Source organism: Mirounga angustirostris, unplaced genomic scaffold, assembly GCF_029215605.1.
Source record: "Mirounga angustirostris isolate CCGP_5_RB_7025 unplaced genomic scaffold, mMirAng1.0.hap1 SCAF_3, whole genome shotgun sequence".
Classification (NCBI taxonomy): domain Eukaryota; kingdom Metazoa; phylum Chordata; class Mammalia; order Carnivora; family Phocidae; genus Mirounga; species Mirounga angustirostris.
The window spans coordinates 72383768-72404129 of NW_026991711.1; the positions used below are offsets into that span (position 1 = coordinate 72383768).

Genomic DNA, 20362 nt, shown 5'->3' on the forward strand with positions numbered 1-20362 from the left:
CACCTGAGGTTAATTTTAGATTCTTCCATGACCTTTATATATCTACTTTTATGTCTCCCTGACACACTTGAAAGGAAACGATATTAGAAACATCCCGAGATTAAGATCACGGGTCCATATTTAGACCTTTTAAAACTAGTTCTGGAAATTAGGCTGAATTACACATCATCCCATCAAAATATTCTCACCCATGAGGTTGCAACCTCATTGTGGTAGGGAATTACTAATGTGTAGGGAAAGGGAAGGAAGGGGTATGAATAACTTCCCAACTTACAGTACCTGATGACAGATTTCATCAGCATTCTTGGGTCATACAAAAGAACCCAGAAAATGACTTTAAGGCTCTATTTCTAATATCTAAATCCTTGAGGTCCTGGCAGGGCAAGTCAAGGCACCCCCAAAGTGTATGTTCAGAGCAAAAAACAATTATGGCAAATGAAAACTATAGAATGAAGACAAGCAGACATCCTTGAGAATTTCTTTTGGTGCACCTTCTAAATGATAATTTCAAACACATGTAACTACTCAAATTCTTGGCACTTCCTCTTTTAAAGTATTAAGTTAATATTTGGTGTTCCCACTGTTAGGCTATTTTCATCTTTTCCCCCTTTGAAACAATAGTATTTGGTTACGAGCACTGGGGAATGGATTTGTCCCTTTTACTCAGAAGACTTCTGCGTTTAGACTTGCTGTCCTAAGGGAAGTTGTCTCTTGTGCAGAAAAACCACACTCACCCACAACTCACAGTTGAGCTCCTTTTTCTGACCCTATAATGTTTATACTTCAATTATCAAATAAATATCTTTTGTTTGTCATGAAAACATGTTTTAGTTTCTAAGTTAAAAAATATATTCTCTGGAAAAAAGTGCTCTAGAAATCAGATAATTTTTAATAAAGTTGATCATAGGATATTAATTTCATCTTATTTTTACATTTCCTTCTTTAACTATAACTTTTTCATTCATCGGTCATATTCTCAAACCTTGTAACAATGTATCAGTTGAAAAATAGCTTGCAGCTTATGTGAAATAATAAGAGAGAAACTAGTATTTCTGTACATAGTAGCATTTTAGCTTATGTGACCCATCTCTGCCAATTTAAGGATGTATTCTTAAGGAAGAACTCAATTCAAAGACTAGATGGAACTCTACCAATAGATCTGTGCCATTCAATCTAAAGAGTTTTAAGGCAAGAAGCAGTTTCATGTAGAGATCATGTAGAGTAATTCTACTATAGGGAGGAGGAAATTAAAGTCCCAGCTTAGAGTATAATGAGCCTTTTACCTACAGTCGCATAGTTAGCCTGCCCAGCAACAGGCTAGATACCGCCTCACGTGCCATCTGGCACACAGCAAGGGCTACATAAAGGCACCCAGAAACAAATAATGTAAACTCCCATCGATGTCATTTTCTCGTCCAATTTTAATAGCAACTTGGGAGAGGTGAGTTCTGGAGCAGGCTTGCCAAGGCTTGCCTTGGTTTGGGAAGGGGTCATTCAAGCAAAATAAGAGATTCAAATATTTGTATCTCCATGGCGCATCCTTTGGCCTGGATTCCTTTCAGTTCTAGGTATCTCAGTTTCATTCTCTGATTATACAAAAGTTCTGAGCTCTCCCGACAGTTTATTGGAATCATCCCCCGATTGCCTGCACAAATCTTAACTGTGGCAAATGTGCCACATCTGAATTTCCTTCCCCTTGCCACAGAGCCCAGTTCTGGTGCTCCCTTGCTTTGAGTCCAGTGAAATCAAAATAGTTTTAATAGAAACACAGACGCAACTTTCAGATTCAGGCAGTAGCTGTCCCTCATATCAAACATCCTCAGGACAAACAGAAATGAGTTTCTCACTTATTTACTGAGCAGCAAATCAAAGAATGTAGATAAGACTCTGCTGAGGCCCCTGAGGATAAACATTTGAGAGCTGACGTCATAAGAAAACCTGTGCTTGAGCTGGGGGGGGGGGGAGGGGGGGCTTTATTGGTGTCCCCTGGGTCTGAACTTGTTGCATACCGCTTCCAAGCATCTGAGCCCAAGTTTGCAGAGACCAAATAAAGAAGTCAGTGTCTGACTTGATGGTCTGAATTGTTCCAGCGGTCACGAGCTAACACTTCCTTTCACACTGCTACCTACAAGCTTCACTTCTAATTACTGCCATTTTCTTCCATGGCTCTTAAGTGGTGGGTGCAGTAATTAAAAGAAATATCCTGGCTAGAATTTCCTTGTATTTCCCACCTCTTCTAAAGATTATTAATTTGCATAGGGAAAGAGACACGTGAGTTCTTTTCATGATCTCCTCTACTGGCCATTTGCCTCCATGGGAGTGTTTCTCTGCAAAAGAGAGAATAATACGTATTTGATCTTCAAGCAGGGAAATTATCTGTCACTTTAAAGCAATCCTCCAAGGACTATTCAAGGTTAAGAATAGGGGTTGTGTCACATTCATCTCTGTTTCCCCTACAACATCTGCACCATACCTTGATAAACGCTCAATAAATGTCTGCTAAGTTGAATGAAAATTGCCACATATTGCAGACACTTTCATTTCCAGTAATTTCAATAATTCACAGAGGATATATGAGGAGATGTAATTAAACAGATCCAAGAAACAGAAGAGGAGACATCATGTAATATACACTATACTATAGTGAAAATTACAGAGAATCTGGAGCAATAAGCTTGCTGGCTGAAAAAACGAGGAGTGTATTTTTCAGTGTTCTTGATCTGTAGATTAAAGACAAATAATTTATTGGCTGGGATATGAGAACATAAGTAAAGTGCTTAATTAGACCATTACTTAGCAACTCAGAAGAATGCTGGGACCCTTTATAGAATCGGGGTTCATCATCTTAGAAAGCCGACTGTCACATTTCTACCTATATATTACATTAGCCTGTAAGTCACTTGACCTAATTCTACTTCAGCTAGGACACTCCATTCTGTCTGGAAGCATCAGCAAGCCTCTCTAATTTCAAAGCCAATGACCAGTCATTTGTGTTCTAGGAGATAAGCCGCAACAATTTATAAGTAACTGGATACACTCAAAAAAAAAAAAAAAATACTAGAAACTTAACTTCCTTTTTCATTTGTTCCATAGAAAGGATGCATTACAATTTTGCAAGGCTGGGTTAGATTTTAAAACTCTCAACAACTGGTTCCATTTTACTAATTTTTATCTTTAAAAGAAGACAGCAGAGTCTTTATGCTGTACAAATTTGTGTTTCATTACTCTGTGAGACATCACAGTTTAGAAAGCGCTTTCCACCTCACACAAATGTGACCACTAGTGTTTCTTCAAGGGTTCATGTGTCAAATAGCAGCACGAAAATTCCGTGAAACGATATTGTATTCACAGTTTATGTCTTCGTTTTCTAGATTGTGGGTTGGCAGACTGAGAAATTAAGTCATTTATAAACACACAGGACAGCCTTAGAGAGCTTTCCAGAGCTTCTGCACCTTGGGGGCTGCAGAGCTCCATTCTTTGAGTACATAAAAGAAATGGTTTGGCCAACCTTTCTCTTCTGTCCTTGCTCACTTAACACGCCCATTACAGAAGCAAACAGCAAAGAAACCTCCTGTTACCAAATGGCATCCATAGTCTCAGGTCATCCAAACAAAAGGGAAGGTCTCAGCCTCACCTGTTCCTCTCATTGACGTGGAACTGACCACCTCATAGAGTAGGACGTGCAGTCCCGCATCTCAGCTTCAGGTCTGTAATTGTTACGCCAGCAGCACGAGATAAATAAGCCTGAAACCCTCATACGAGTCGGATGTCATAGCCCCCGGTCTCCTGAGGACCTGCTTTCCTGTTATTTTTCCATTCTTGCTGGGGCTCCGCAAAGGGAGAGCCTTCTGGTAACCGCCGTGCGCGTAGTACTAGCCTTGTCGAATGAATGGAATAGCTGAATCACTTCAACCTTTAGAAGAATCTTAGGGATGTTCAAATAGCTCTTTGCTCTAGCTAAAGCTTCCTTTTCTTTTACAGACGGCTAGCACCTTGGTTGTGGCTGACTCTAGAATTTCTGGAATCTACAGTTGCATGGCTTCTAATAAAGTAGGATCTGTGGAAAGAAACATAAGCTTTTATATTACAGGTAAGCCGTATATCCTATACTCACAAAGATAGCCTGGTGACCTCGCTGTCCTTTCAATTCTGTTTGTTCTTAGTGCACTTTTGGCTTGAGGGATTTTTATTTTATTTTATTTTTTTAAGATTTTATTTATTTATTTGAGAGAGAGAGAGAGTACGAGAGGGAAGAGGGCAGAGGGAGAAGCAGACCCCCTGCTGAGCAGGGAGCCCGACGTGGGACTCGATCCCGGGACTCCAGGATCATGACCCGAGCCGAAGGCAGTCGCTTAACCAACTGAGCCACCCAGGCGCCCGGGATTTTTATTTTTAAAAACTTCCGTAGAATTGTTAAACTTTGAGCACCTTCATCCTTGCTCTCAGGAATAGGATTCTGCAACATCACTGGATCTCTGAACAAGTTCTTTCTCTGAGTTCCCTTTTAGAGCTATGTGTGTACATCTCCCTCCCAGGCTGGATCGTGAATTTAGGATCTTGTCATGTTCATTTTTGAACTCCTTTCAATACCTGGCACAGGGTCTGGTACATAGAAGTTGTTCAGTAACAATCAAGGACACCAAACCTATGATGATAGGTTTTTGTTTTTGAAGCCGAGAAGCTAGTTGTCTCACAACTTAAGTAATTTCTACTTTTGAGGAATGAGGCTCTCCTGTAGAAACCTGAAACTGAGTTTGTTGACAGTAATTAATGTGGTTTTTTGGTAGCATTTACACATTTTTCAGCCTTCAATATGATGGTCTCTGCAAATCTTAAAACTTCCAAGGTACACAAATGGCACTCCCTATGTCCCTCCACGGGTACAGGAAGGAAGTAAGTAGCTCAAAGTATAAAAACAATTGCCTGGCTCCGCACTGCCCCAATTTTCTGAGGAAACCCGGGCAGTTTGCCAGCTTTCTGGAAACTTTGCACTGCATGGGGCAGGCTGCAGCAGTTGCCTAGAGTTCTCTAGAAAGAAATAGGTAGGTCTGATTCCATGAGACATATGGGTTGTCGGATCACAGGGAGCCTTCCGGCAAGTTAGCCAATCCTCAGAGAAGCTGTGTCGTGGGAGATCTCCTGAGGTAGATTCTCACGGAATGTCAGAGCTGAAGGAGACTTGAGAGGCTATTCAGCATGATAGCCCTCGAACTTTGCAAGTCAGGAAATCGGGTTTGGAGAGGTGCAAGGGGACACGCCAGAGCCACCCGAGACCAAGTTAGCCCCTGTCCTCTTCCACTCCTTACAAAGAGTGGAAGGGACATTGTCTCTGCATCCATTCCACATAGGAAAAGTCCTTTATTTGGAGAAGGAGTCAGATAGCAATTTCACACATACTGGTTCTCTAACCAGTCTCGGATGATTTGGACTAATTAGGAACAAAGGTTTGAACTGTCCTTTATATTTGGTTGCAAACAAGTTCCTATCCAAATCCATAGTGCCTGTATGTATGATTGAAAGTATAAAAGATTGAGCAGTTCCTGTTCTGAACATTCAACAAGTTTACACAAGCTTAATGAGCACTATTAATTAGAATAGTTCAGCTCTGCACTGAGCACTTGAACAGATTATCAATGAAGCCCTGTCTTTATAGGAAGACAGGTTTAACATAAAAAAGAAGTGTTATCTGTACCCTAATATCAAAAGGCGTATGCAGAAGTAATGTGGCAGATGAACTTACCAACGCTAAGCCGATGCTGTCCAATAGAAATACAAGCCACACATGTAATTTAAAATTGTCTAGCAAAACTACGTTTTTTAAAAAAATAAAAAGTAAAATTAATTTTTTTAACCCAGTATATCCAAAATACCATTTCAAAATGCAGTGTTTTCAAAGTATTACACTGCATCCGTTTTTACATTTTAAATTAATTGAAATAAAATTAATTGAATAAAATTCAGTTCTTCAGTCACACTAACCACATTTTAAGTGCTCAGTAGCCACATGTGGCCAGTGGATACTATGTGTACAGAGGAGCTTTAAGCCTCTGAGAAATAAGGGCCAAGGTCGACCTAGGGGAGGAGGGCATAAAATTTGAACAGGTAAAAAGAAGAGGACAGGCTTGCCTTGACATTTTCAGAGTCAATGCAAGAGTACCAATGGAGGTCCACAAACTATACATCGAACCACGTCACAAGTTCTAAATGAACTTCAGTTATGTTTCATTTAGCTGTTATGTTTCAGCTTCTCATGGACAAATATATCTCCATGATGACCTGAGAGGTGAGGTGCAAATTTAGAACTCTGGGTCTCCTCATAGCTCCACCACAGAACGTGGCAATGCCTGGAGGTACAGAAGGAACGGCCCCCCATCTTCTCCTTCGACTCCTGGCTCTGTCCCACTACTGCACCCACATGCATGGTCTCCACAGCCCACATATCCAAGCGCTGCCCACACTCCTGACTAACAGTCTTCCCTGAGATCTAGACGTGTGCACACCTAGGAGCAGTCTGACCTCAGGAGGACAAACCCAGGGAAGAGGACTTTGACAGTCTGGAAGCAGACTCGGGATCATCTTTACAAGGAATTCTGGGATCCCAAGGACCTCAAGCAAGATACGGAAGTGGGGGTGGCATGCTTTCTTGACCCCCCAGACTCTATATTGTGAGGAGGGGGACAGCCGGAGTAGAGCCATCTAAAGGCCCAGAACAGGGACCCCTCTTGCCTGGGTCTGAAGGCAGTACTGGAAAAGGAGGTACCAAGAGTAGAGGGGGATGTTGTGCTCATTTCCTTATTATTCAGAGTCCCCAAGAAAGATGAACTGATACCCAGCCTTAACTGCAGCACCAATATCTAGCCTACCCCCCTGAGCTTGGCATTACTGCGTGTCTGTCTGCGTGTGGCTGTCTTACTGACAAAGCTGATCACACGTTCAATGCAGACAGATTCCCTCCTACCACATTATACAATGTATAACCATGGAATGGTTGAAAGCTTTTCTCGATCTCAAGGCTTGTCCGTAGAAAGGAGCTATGAGAATTCAATTCAGACGTACAGAGTTGAGGCTTACAATGCTTTTCCTCTAGAAATTCAGGAGTTTTAATCTTACCCTGAAATGGAATATAATTGCTCTGAATTCTTTCCTACCAATCCTGAAAAGTTCTAGTTTTTGGTAATCATGGATTAATTTGCTTACATTAATTATTTTTTTAACTAATTACTACCTTTTTCTTACTTAAATCTTAGTCACGAGATTTCTTCTCACTGAAGATAAAACTAGATACTCTTAGGAATGTTGCTCCTTACACGTGTATTTTCTGAAAAGTGAATGTACGTTTATTCAGTGTTTATGCTTGACTGCGTGCAAGGACTGTTTTAAACATTGTTTGTTTGTTTTTTTAAGATTTTATTTATTTATTTGAGACAGAGAGAATGAGAGAGACAGAGAGCACATGAGAGGGGGGAGGGTCAGAGGGAGAAGCAGGCTCCCTGCTGAGCAGGGAGCCCGATGCGGGACTCGATCCCGGGACTCCAGGATCATGACCTGAGCCGAAGGCAGTCGCTTAACCAACTGAGCCACCCAGGCGCCCAAGGACTGTTTTAAAAGATCCAAAGTTTAACTCCTCTAAATCAAAAGATCTGGATTTGTCATGCATGTTGCCCCTTCCTTAAAATATAGTAACAACTCACACAGGTTGCCTTCCAAACTGATGAAAACAAGTTAGCTGTGGCCTTTAGAATTCTCCACTGCTTCTACTCTAAACTTTGGCATTCACTTGTACATAGTGTCTACTTGAAACAAGCAAAACTTTCTAGTAACCACTCACCTCTTAGAGAATGTTATTTCTGTTCTTCAGTAGAAGGAAAGCCTTCTTTATTACCACCTGACAAATGACACACTGCTCAGCGTGTTAATTTCTGTGCTTGTCTGTTTCATGAACTTAATTCACGTTTGATCCAACCAAGTCAGTATGCGCCCCCCCAAATATGCACCTGTGTCAGTGATTACTCTTTGCACCTAACCCTAAATTGAGTCTCTCTTCTGAGCAAAGATTGCTTCTTCTCCACGATACCTCATAAGATGCTGCGGATGTGCTCTGCGTCATAGGGGATGAGTGTTAGTAGGTGCCAATGAGGATTGTGCTAAATCTGCCACAGATACTTAAGTGTGAGAAGATTTCTCACTTTCGCTTTGTTAGAAGGCAATTCTTTGGGTCTGTTTTTGTACTCAGGCTAAAAAAAAAAAAAATCCACATGAATTAAAAGGAAAAATCCCTCTGGATTCCTTAACTAGTGTTAGGACATTTTATTTATCATCTTCTGTGGCTCAAAAGAGAAGGCCAAAGGAGTTATCCTGAGAAATGGACAATCATTTCCTTTTTTTTTTTAAGATTTTATTTATTTATTTGAGAGAGAGAGAATGAGAGAGAGCACATGAGAGGGGGGAGGGTCAGAGGGAGAAGCAGACTCCCCGCCGAGCAGGGAGCCCGATGCGGGACTCGATCCCGGGACTCCAGGATCATGACCTGAGCCGAAGGCAGTCGCTTAACCAACTGAGCCACCCAGGCGCCCAGGGACAGTCATTTCTAAGAGGCTGTCTGGTAACGTGAACCAAACTAACTTCACTAACAGTGTCCCCCATATGAGCAGCAGACCTCAGAACCTGGTTGGTTCTTTTCTTTTCCTGTGTGTGTGTGTTTGCTGTTTGTGGGCACTCCGCATGACTATGGGTGTGTTGGCAATTACCAAGGGTGAAACAGGAACAGCACACTGCCTTATCTTGCTGGTTTCCCAGTGTCACTAAATGCACTTTATTTTGAGATTCCTGGTGGTGCTTGGCAAAGATAAACAAAATCTTCCATCAGGAAACCTGTGAGCTATTTCCACAGGAAGTTTCAAATCACTAAAGTAAATAGAAACTCTACATGATCTCAGTGGTGTTACTTGGGCTCGCTTGGGTTCTAACCACCAGGACGGGACCTCATAATAAATGGAAAGCCTATGTATGGCCTTGGAAGAAATGATTTGACTGCAGTCCATACACAATACTTTGGGTATCTGTGTAAAAGTTGATGGTTGATGTTTTATTCCGCCGCAGGCTTGGAAAATGTCCCAAATATAAAAAGATGCTGAATTAGAGGGGCTATTTCTGACACCTTATTGTTGTGTTAAAAATGACTGTCAGCTGCTTCTGCATCTTCTGGCACATTCTTAGATATTCATTTTAAAAGCAGGAAAAACCTCTGCTGGTCTCCTCTCTCTCCAACCACTGACAGCTTCATAAGCACTGCTACCCCTGCCCCCAGGTTTCAAATGAATACTTTGGCATTTCTTCAGACGTGACACTTTATGATAAAGCCAAAGCCCAGAAAAATCAGAAAAACAAGCAAAGTCAGATTTAGGAAAGAGTTGATATGATATCTAATTTTGGACTATTGTCCCCTTAAGGTTTAAAGGTTTCTTTATAGCTTTGTGTGCAACGGATAATAATAATAATAGCAGAACATAGTGCTTTTCATCTTCAAAGTACTTTGTAAAATGTTGGCCCAAATTCTTTGCTCAATACAGATACGCCACTAAGTAGCAAGCAATGGGAGGGTTTGGGAGCGGGTCAATTCGGGGCCAGTAACCAATGATTTTTTTTTTTTTTTTTTTTTAATCCTCTGGGGAAATGGTCCAAAATGAGACTAGGGAACTCGGAGCGCAAAAGCTAAGTGACAGTCCAGGGTAAGAAAGCTGAGGAGGAGAGCTCACAAGGTGTTGCTGGAGATGGAAATGAAGGTTAGCTGGGGATCGACAGGAGAGAAATGGCTTTGAATGGCATATTCACCTTCTGAAAACCTTTACTATGTTATTGAGAGGAAATACGATTTTTTAAAAATTATTTCCCCCCGCCTTGCCCCCACTTCTGAAATGAAGCAACTCTCCCAGATTAGTTGGCTGCACTTTGTTCTTTTATGTCGGAATAGAACGATCACCGTGAAAGGGGACCTGAGCAAGGAACGCGGCTCTTCTGTGCCCACAGTGCCCGCCGAGAGCAGGCGAGGCGGTGGTGCAGCAGCTGGAGCGGGATACTGTCGGTCCGCTTGTTGGAAACTGGGGAAATCAGTTGGGTTTTTTTATTGGAAAAGTTTAGGATTAAAGTGGTACTGACTGGCAGGACTGATGTCTCCTACCGTGTACCTGGGACTTCCTCTTCTCACCTGGTCACAACTTTTTCTGGATAAGTCTGACCATAACACCACCCTTGGTTTTTTGTACAGGTCGCTCTTTTAGGACTTCCCTATTTCGCCCACTCACCCACCGGTAGAAGTTCTAGATGTATTACAGAAATGGGGAATGTGGCTATCACCACAAGGTGTACAACAAATTCCACTTTGAAAAGCAACGTGGTGCAAACAGGGAAAATGTCCCCATCCCAATAACCAGCCTGTTTGGCACCTGCTGCCTCGCTTCTTACGGAACGAACTTAGTTGGTTCCTATGTGGGTTTGATCAGTTCCCCTAACACGAAAAGATAAATACTCACCCTTTTAATGCTGATGCTGAGAGAATTTGTGTCAGAACGGTTCTTAAGATCTGTAACGATCTCCAGAGGAGACACTGATTTTTCCATGAACTGAAGTTCTTTATTCTTATTTTATAGACGTGCCAAATGGATTTCATGTTAACTTGGAAAAAATGCCTACGGAAGGAGAGGACCTGAAACTGTCTTGCACAGTTAACAAGTTCTTATACAGAGACATTACTTGGATTTTGCTGCGGACAGTTAAAAACCGAACAATGCACCACAGCATCAGCAAGCAAAAAATGGCCATCACTAAAGAGTACTCCGTCACTCTCAATGTCACCATCAAGAACGTTTCCCTGGAAGATTCAGGCACGTATGCCTGCAGAGCCAGGAACATATACACAGGGGAAGAAATCCTTCAGAAGAAAGAAGTTACAATTAGAGGTGAGCACTGCAACAAAAAGGCTGTTTTCTCTCGGATCTCCAAATTTAAAAGCACAAGGAATGATTGTACCACACAAAATAATGTAAAACATTAAAGGACTCATTAAAAAGTAACAGTTGTCTCATATCATCTTGATTTATTGTCACTGTTGCTAACTTTCTGGCTCAGAGGAGATGCTCCTCCCAAAATGAGTTTGGAGATGATAGGAGTGATAATGAGCTCCCAAGGTCCCAGCTCTGGGCTCCCCACTCAGGCTGAGGGCTCTGCTCTCTGGGGCCAACTTGGTGCGCGTTTGGATTTGGAGGATCCCTGCAGTGCATTCTCTGTTTTTGCTCTTTGCTGTCTTCTCCTGCCTGATAAACAACAACTTGGGACTGATCCTTTCCTCCCACTTTGATGCCAACCTCTTTGTATTTTTAAGTTTCGAAGCTACGCAAACTGAATAATTTAAACAAATGATGGTTTCTGCCAAAGATGGACATGAATAAGTTAATTTTCCAGCTCAGAACGAGTTACAGTTGAATTTGAGACTCTTATCGGACCTCTGCTTGGTTTTATTTTGTACTATTTCATCCGCTCTCGATTTGTAAATAGCACCTGGATAGCAAGTTATAATGCTTATTTATTTGAAAATGCTTTTCTTTTTTTTTTTTTTTACATTAAGCACATTAATCTTAAACTGGAGCTTCTAAAATGGGCCCCAGGAGTGCAAGATGTCGGTGTAATCCAGAGGTATTAAAGCTTTATCACAGTATGAATTCAAAATGCCCACCCAGGTCAAGGCCATGTCCTGCCCCTGTGCACTCTGGGTAGCCAGCCGATTAGCAGTGCAGGCTTCCCCCTCACTGCCCCTGAGTGGACTATACAGCCACTGACCACATCTGAAAATATGTGCATCATGCCTTCGCCTTACTTAGATTTGTCCCCTGGTTATTCTTTTAAAGAACTCTCTCCTATCTAATTGATGGCATTCAAAGACATACCACAATCAGTTTATCAAGGCTCTTGTGACCGAAGGTTGAATGCATTCTTCTAAATGTAAATCTAAGATTTGCCCATTAAAAGAAGTCCACTTTCCCCATATGCAAGTGTTCATAGGATTTTTATGGGGATTAAGAAATGGCAAAACTACAGAAGCAGAATTCAGAGCCATTTAAAAATATACACCATTTTTCAATCGGGAGAGATGGAAATCTCCTCTCTCCAGCTCGTGTTTGAAGGGAAAGTGACTTTTTCACCAATTTACTATGCATTGTTCTGTTGTTTTCATTTATGATTGATCATTATATGTGCCTTGCGTGAACTATTGGAAAACAAGCCACAGTGACCAAAATAGCCATGGCTGAGAACACAGTGGCTGGGCAAATCAATAGAAGGTGACAATATGACAACTTTTCAGGCTTGGGAACTCACCAGACTGTTTCCTCCTTTAGGTAACAGACTCTGTCCCACGGCTAAACTTGTCTTTCACGTGGGAATTGCTTTTGTCAAGTGTGAAAGAGTAAACAATAGCATTTCCCCAGAATGCCAGTTTTATGGAGTCCCAAATGCTCTGAAAACAATTAGTAACCTGGAAGTTGTCAGCCCAGAGGAAAGAATAATCAATTGTATCTTGAAATTTTACCTATGGCTCTTTTGCCTGGTGTCTTTGTTCATTCTAAGTCAGCATGTTCCTTCAGGAAACAATGCCTTAGTACCACAGATCGTGGGGACTCCCATTTTTACTAAAGCTGAAAAAGCAAATGGGATGGTTGTGGGATTGCTGCTGAAAAAAATGCTGAAGCAGACACTCAGAAGCTATCATTTCTTTCCCCCTTAAAACTGCGACTGCAATTTTTGCAGGGCGGGGAAGGGTGTTAGTATTTACAGGAGAGGATTTTAAGTACTTCCAAGAGATGATTTTAAGAATTCCACAGAGTAATTAATTGTTTGCTGTGTAATTCATCCTTCCAGAGAGTTTCAAAGAGAAAAATCAATTGGGTGCGTTCTATTTTGTTTTGGTGCCTCTTTGGGGTGTGGAGGAAGGGGAGGATAATGGGGAAAAAGAGAAAGAAAGAAGGGCCTAAAATGGAGAATGATTGAGTTGGAGTAGAGGACATGAGGCTGGTTCCTCAGTCCCCCAGTCCAAGTGAAGATGAGAAACTATGTATTTATGAGACCTGGCAGATCTTTGTGGCCATAACACTGAAAGCTGAAAGAAGAACCTGGTGGGGAGCTATCTTTGGCTATTGATAACCAGCAGAAATATTCTGTTAATTCTGATTTTCTCCATTTGAAGGGATCACCTCCACTTTGTTAAGTTTTGGAAAGCAGCTACCTATTTCCATCTGATAACTTAGGGTTAATAATAAGGGTTTGATGTGCCTTTCTTACCTAAAATGTCAAAACAGATTATAAAGTATAAAGGGGAATTGATAAAACAATTCCTTGGTTGATCGGTCATTTAGAAACCAGTCAGAAATGAGATTGTTCACATAGGAGAGCATTTTTTTTTTTTCAGAAATGGGTACCAGGAAAAAATATAATACTGTGTGTTTCAGACATGTTTATATGAACTTTGTATTTAATTGAGAGTCCTGTGTTTATTCTGCAGCCTTTTTGCTGCTTCTCTTGTCTGAAGTTTGTCTAGGGCAGATAGGGCCTTTGGGAGTTCTCATGACATTTCTGTTAAGATAAACTGTTCTCTTACATATAAGTGTTTTCCAGTACACCTGTCAGGGAGGTCAAATGTTGTCTATGTTGATGATGCTATAGTCTGTAGCTATGAAAATACTGTGGGTGTTGCAAGCCCTATATTCAGGCTTCCTTTTTATAATAAGGCCTATGGGCAATGATAGATAATTTTATCATACTTAGCACATGGGAAATAGTCAATGTGGTAGGGGAAGCTATTAAAATATAACTCCATGAACTGTGTCTGAGTTTTAAATGAGATATGTCAAATTTGACTTGCCATTGTAATAGACACTAAATAGTAATATGACACTGTTCTTCATTATCTTGTCGTGTTTCACTGATACGTTTGGAATCTTTACTGTGTAAAAATGTCAAAATTGTAACAATCAAGCTTGTAAAAAGTTATCAGAACTGAAGATTTTGATACCTGGCTGCATCTGCAATTAGGAAAGACCATTTGACAGACTGCACAGAATGCAAACACAGAAATGTTGAAATGGTTCTGCCTGGGGGTGCAGAACAGACTAGAAGGATACATTGATGGAAAGCAAAAGGGCCATTGTGATCACTCATTCCAAGCTACGTTTGAAGAGTTTCTAAATCAGGGCTCTCCTTTCAACGCTCTTTTTAGCCTTCAAGATTTCATTTTGTATAAAATGAGGAAAGAACTAGTGATGCGCTTTGGAAATCAAAATTTAATGAGAAAGCCGTTCCTCTGAACAGAGGGTCACCCTGCCATGTTCTGCCCTGTCAGCATGCTGTAAAAGTTATGTGATACTATACTTTTTAACCTGAGATTTCAAAATTGCTTGAATGAATGCTAATCCTCAGAGTTTCCCTGCAGGAATAAAAAGAGAAAGGTTTGGGGGCGTCGGCAGCATCCTGCAGGGACATCCGTGTCAAAGGCACTGCAGTGTGTCACCCCTTAGCCCTGTAATCACTCCTAAGCTGCTTTCACAGTGTTAGTACAATAAGGTGAGGAAATCCAAACGGTCAGTGTCTATAACTGAAACCAACGGCGCAGAATGTGTAAGTTACGCCAAACCTCTTCTGATTTCTGTTCCAGGACGTGCAACAAGAGGGGGTGAAGACGATGACTCGGGAGGGTGGGAAGGACGTTAGGAGGTATCTTTATTCTTTTACCTTGGAAGCTCCAGCTACCAATCCAGCACTCACCTAACTAGAATGTATACACATCAGCAGGACTGACTACTTCGTTAAACAGAGACACTGTACTCGCTGGGGTCTTGGGGGTACTGCTGTTCCAATGTGGGATTTTAATGTTGTAATGTATTGCATCTTAATGTATGAAACTCATTTTGTTGTACTATATTGGTTGGCATTTTATTAAAATAAATTGTATTGTATCATATTTGTATGTTTTTAAGAGAAAATAATATAAAATACAATATTTGTACTATTATATAGTGCAAAAACTACAAATCGAAGCCTCTGCCTCTTGAATTAATCCTTTGGTTGCTTGCACTGGGGAGGGGATGGAGGGACGGAAAGAATCAATAAAGCTTGCAAAGTTCAAGAAATTCTCCTGTTTGGTCTGCTGCCTCACACTTTAGGTTACTGACGGCTGAGTAACACAGACAGGCCCTCACAAACACATTGATAAAAATATGTGCAAAATTACATTAGCTCATCGCTGTAATAGGATATCTTTAGGTAAAAATTCATTATAAGGCTCTATCCCAAATGTGGGTTTCCTTTTCGGTTCCTTGAATAGGATGCGAAATCCTTAGGTTTCCGAAAAGCTGCTCTCACAGAAAGGAAGAAAACTAGTTGGCCAGGCAAAACCTGTGATACTGAATCCTGTAGAATTTTGGTCTCAATTTTACTCTGTGTTCTAACAAATTTCAGTATGTTAGAACTTCCTAAAGATGAAGCAGGTTACCCAGAGAAGAAAAATTGAGGGAACAAAATATGAATGGAACCTTACGGTGGAGTTTTGCTGTTTATATACGTCAAGTGTTGATGTGCATATATGACAAAGGAATACAAGTGACCGGTAATAACAATCCCCTTTCTTTATTCACTAGATCAGGAAGCACCACACCTCCTGCGAAACCTCAGCGACCACACAGTGGCCATCAGCAGCTCCACCACGTTGGACTGTCACGCTACTGGCGTCCCAGAGCCTCAGATAACCTGGTTTAAAAACAACCACAGAATCCAACAAGAACCCGGTAAGAGATTTTGTTTTCCTTGAATTCGCTTTCTCATCATTCTCTTCTTCCCTCAACATTCCTCTCACCTCCCTCCCGTACTTCTAGAACCTCTTGCCAGTACAGTTTTGGTTCCTGCCGATAGCAACTTTAAGTGAGGAGTTTGAGCCCGTCCTTATGCACCCCATGTGCCGAACCATGTAGAAAGATCCATACAGACTCTGCTTTAAGTGGTGCATTCATAAAGAAATGGGAAGAGCCCCTTAGACATCGTGTCTGTTCAACTTGACAACAGGGCAAGTGAGGAGTTCGTGCCTTGGTTTGAGGTACAGCAAAGCTTTGAACATCTGGTCTAGAGAGGAAGTTCAGGGAAGTTGTATAATCTTTTAAATTGATAGTAAGTGCATTAAAATGATTTGGTAAAAAGAATATTTTAAATTGATAGAATACTGGTAAAAAAAAAAACTTGAAACTAATGGTCATGTGTTAATTTTCTTTCAAGAAAAAATATATTTAAGAACAACTAGACTTAAATCAGTACATATCAACGTTGTCTGTGGCTTGCCTCATAATTTTGTCATTAAATAAGATTAAAATAAACTTATTTATGATTTTGCTTAATAATTCCATTTACATGAAAAATAAAATTGGACCATTTATCTGCAACATCCCAACAACCTAAATCAAATGACTAGCACTATGGAATGGTCCTTGAATGTGAGTCCTCTATGCAAAACAAAATCTCCATTTGAGTGTGATGCACAGAAGGGGGTGGTGGTAGAAAATCTCCAATTTTAAGATGTCTTAGAAATGCCTTACACTAAGCTGGTCCCAAACTAACCACCTCACATCATTTTTCTCCATCAAGCAGCGCCTCCTCTCATACTGACGTCATTCACTTCATCATCCAAACCAGAAGCTGATGACCTCCCCTTCGTCCTTCTTTAATCTGTCACCAGGCTGAGCAGGTTATGTCTACTAAATACGAAATACTTCTCAAGTCCATTCTTCCCTCCACTCTCCCGTTGTCATTCTCTGGGTTCAGGAGCTCATTATCTGTCTCCTGATCTCTGCACCTCTTTTTTTTTTTTCTCTCTTGGAATCTTATTTTCCACACAGCTGGATAAGATGCACATCACTTCCCTGTTTCAAGTTTTTCACTCGCTCTCTATCCCAGGACCAAGTTCAAGCGTCTGACAGAGAAGGCCCTCAACAACTGGCCCTCCCTACTTCTCCAACTCCATGCTTACCGCCCCCCTACTTTGCCTTGAACCTTATATTCTAGCAGGTGCCAAACTCTTGTAGATCGCTGCACACATTATGCTGGTTCAACACCTCTGCTTCTTTTGTGCTTGTGTCCCCCCTCTGCCTGGAGTATCTTCCCTTCATCTAACGCCTTCCTGTCCTTTTAGACCCAGATTGGGTGTTCTTCCTCCAGGAAGCCTTATTCAACCCCTGCAATGAGGGGGCAGATCCTCCAGGGGTTTTTATTATTTATAAGTGTTTCTATTCTCTCTTACTGAGTTATTTTATAATCATCAGTTCATCTGTGTATTATCCATGCATATTTCCACTGCTCTCTTTCTGTACCATATCATCAGTTCATGTGTATGCTCTCTTCCTACATGTTTATCATCATATCATGCCTCATCTTGAGGGCAGACAGTATATCTTTTTATCCTGAGAACCTGGCATAGTGCTTGGCAATCAATAAATGTTCTATGAATGAATGAATGAGAGTTTTTCAGAAAATCTTATTCTATCCTTAGCAGGTTCACCTGGTAGCATGAATGCCTGGACTTAGGAGTGATTGGGAAAGCTGTATCATAGAACTTTTAAAGCTAAAGAGATCTTTGGGATATCTTTAGTCCCATTTGTAGGACAGAAAATTTAGGCCCAATGAGGTAAAGTGATTTGCCCAAGATGACACACTATTAAGATAGGTAGTTTCATAGAAAATGAATTCTTGAGGTATTCTACCAAAACAAAAAGATGAATACATGAATAAATAAATAAATAAAGCAGTGTCTGTAACAATACCTGTAACATCCTCCCTTTAGAGATTCAGAGTTCACATTAGTATATTAAAGACGCCAAGAAGCCTTATAGTAAAGAAATCAGGTAAATTGCTTTAAAGTATTCCCACAAATAACTTGATCACAAAATACATTTTACGAAATATTAGTGTAAGATATTGGGTTCTTTGAGAGAAGTAAATTTGGCTTGTGTTCAATTTTCATACTTTGGATGTGGGTTAAAGAATTAGAGTTGAACCAATTTCGAAAGCTTGTGGCCATTCTGGGACTAGAGGGTAGACAAGGCAAGAGGGTATGTTAAGGCAGTTACCACAAATGGAAAAAGATTATGAGGTGCGAGGGGAGGATTGAGTCCTACCATCGCCCTCATGGGTCAGGGAATTTGGGCAACTCACTTATCCTTCCTCTCTGAGCCTCTGTTTCCTTGTTTATACAACTGGGAGAATACGGACAACACAAAGATGAGGTAAGGTTTAAATGAGTTAATATCACTAAGCGTGCCTCTCTTTATGGCTGAGTAAATGCTGCCTTCTGACCCACCTCATTTACATAGAAATTGGCCAATGAGTTTTCAGGATTTGTCGGAAGGTGTCAGAGGAGTTAATTAATAATTCAGCTCAAATGTCTAACACTTCTATATCCAATAAAGATATCTTCCTCCTAGCTTTCTTTGCTTTTCAGAGGGCCAAGAGAAGAATATCTAAAATAAGTCTTATATAAATTCTTACATAAAATCTTTTATAAATATCATTCTACTATGCTACTGTTGGCATTTATGGAGTTCAACTGTATTAAGTCGTCCATTTTCTCTCCCTTTATTCACACCTTAAAATGGCTATAGCCTTTTGGAAAAGAATTTCTTAGTTTTCTGGAGATAATCTCTTACATGCATATAGTATTTATAAAGTTTCATATGTAAGATTTCCAATTTAAGACAGCAAATTCAGCAGTCAATGCAATAAGCTATATGACTATGACCCTGTGTGTGTGCACATAGACATCTTCAAAAATACCAATTCTTTTATGGTTCTTTTTTTTACAAACCTATGGGTGAAGATTACAGGTAACCAAAGTGACAATCCTTAACTCACTGGTTATTCCAAAGCTGAGCTGGGAAAACATCAAGATCACAGCCTGGAAAAGACTGAAAACTAGTCCATTTTAAACTAAGCCTTTGGAAAGCCATACTGAGAATAAATTTTAAATAAAGTTTAAATAATTAACAATTAAATATATATTTAATGAGATAGCTTTACAAATACCCAAATACAGAATTAAACATATTTAGTGAAGTATATTGTTATAAATATATATCGTTTATGAATATAAAATATAGAACTAAATATAAATGATGGTTTACAATTAATAAAGCTAATTTTTTAAAGTTTAAAAATCCGGAGAATAAACCACACGTCCTTTAAAGACCTGTGACGCCTGGCAACTCAAAAAAACATTGATATACTGAGAGGATTTTAGTGGCCTTGGGTCTTGGCTAGGATCTGGCCCATCATCATTGCCATTTGTTAAATGATAACTTACCCTATTCGAAAAAAAAATAGGAGAGAGGAAACAGGGCACATGTGAGAGCTCATGCTCGGGACAAGTGGCCATAAAATGCCTGCTGAAAGAGCTTATGGGAGAGCTTTTCTCCTCCTTCCTCCTTTCCTTTCAGGAAGCCCTTCAGTGGGACACAGCCATTCTAGAGAAGAAATGCAGTTTTAAGAAAGCATTATGAAAGCTGAGTAGTGCTTTCTTGGGCCAAAGGGCATCCGCAGGAATAAAAGGGAGGCTACACACGCAGGCCCAGGACAGCATGTACGCAGGGGACACGAGGCAGTCTCCAGCAGGGCACTCCCTGTAAGCCACACAGCCCCCGCCCCGCCCCCCCCCCCCCCCTGCACTGAGCGGCCCTCCCCGCCCTCCCACTGCACACCTGCAGGCTTTGGGGGTCTCCGTGGCACCGCCCTGCCTCGTGGATTGCCATTTCCTCCCGCCATCCCCGAACAGGACAGTCTTTACTTCCCGGCCAGGGGACCACAGAGGCTGCCTCCACTAAGGATCCTTCTTTCACATTCCAGTACATCACGACTCTTCCCTTCCTTTGATATCTGGTTTATTTGCAATTCATGTCACAGAATGTCACTTATTCCCTTGTTTCATGTGGGCTTGTTTTGAAAACCTTCGAAGATAGATCTAATATCTTAATAGGTCTTCTTTATGAAAAATAATAAAAGTGTATTGAGCACTCACCAGGAAACAAGGCACTGTGTGAGATTTACAAATATTTCATTTACTTTTCGCAACTGTCATCAGAGGTAGGTACTGGTGTTAGATGCCATTTCACGGATCTAGTTTAATTTAACAAGCACTGAACTAGGTGCCTGGTCCCGTTCCAAGCATGTCACTTATTCATCATCATCATCCTATGAGGTTTGCTAAATTATGATGCCTGTTTTACAAAGGAAACATGAGGAGGCGTAGACACAGGAGAAATAGCAGACTAGGTCATAGAGCCTGTGC

The 20362-nt window shown here is 40.9% G+C and overlaps 1 protein-coding gene across 5 annotated transcripts in view; it reads left to right on the forward strand.

Annotated features, from left to right (window-relative positions):
• Positions 1-20362, forward strand: part of FLT1 (fms related receptor tyrosine kinase 1) — a 177613-nt gene that overhangs the window by 87285 nt on the left and 69966 nt on the right. For 2 of the 5 annotated variants that reach the window (XM_064586265.1, XM_045869251.3), the window contains 3 exons: positions 3982-4090; positions 10647-10955; positions 15681-15827. In XM_064586265.1, coding sequence (XP_064442335.1) covers positions 3982-4090; positions 10647-10955; positions 15681-15827 — 565 coding nt within the window. Of the gene's footprint in view, positions 1-3981; positions 4091-10646; positions 10956-15680; positions 15828-16674; positions 17959-20362 lie in introns of those variants that run through there. The other 3 variants (XM_064586266.1, XM_064586267.1, XM_064586268.1) reach the window with 3 other exon arrangements.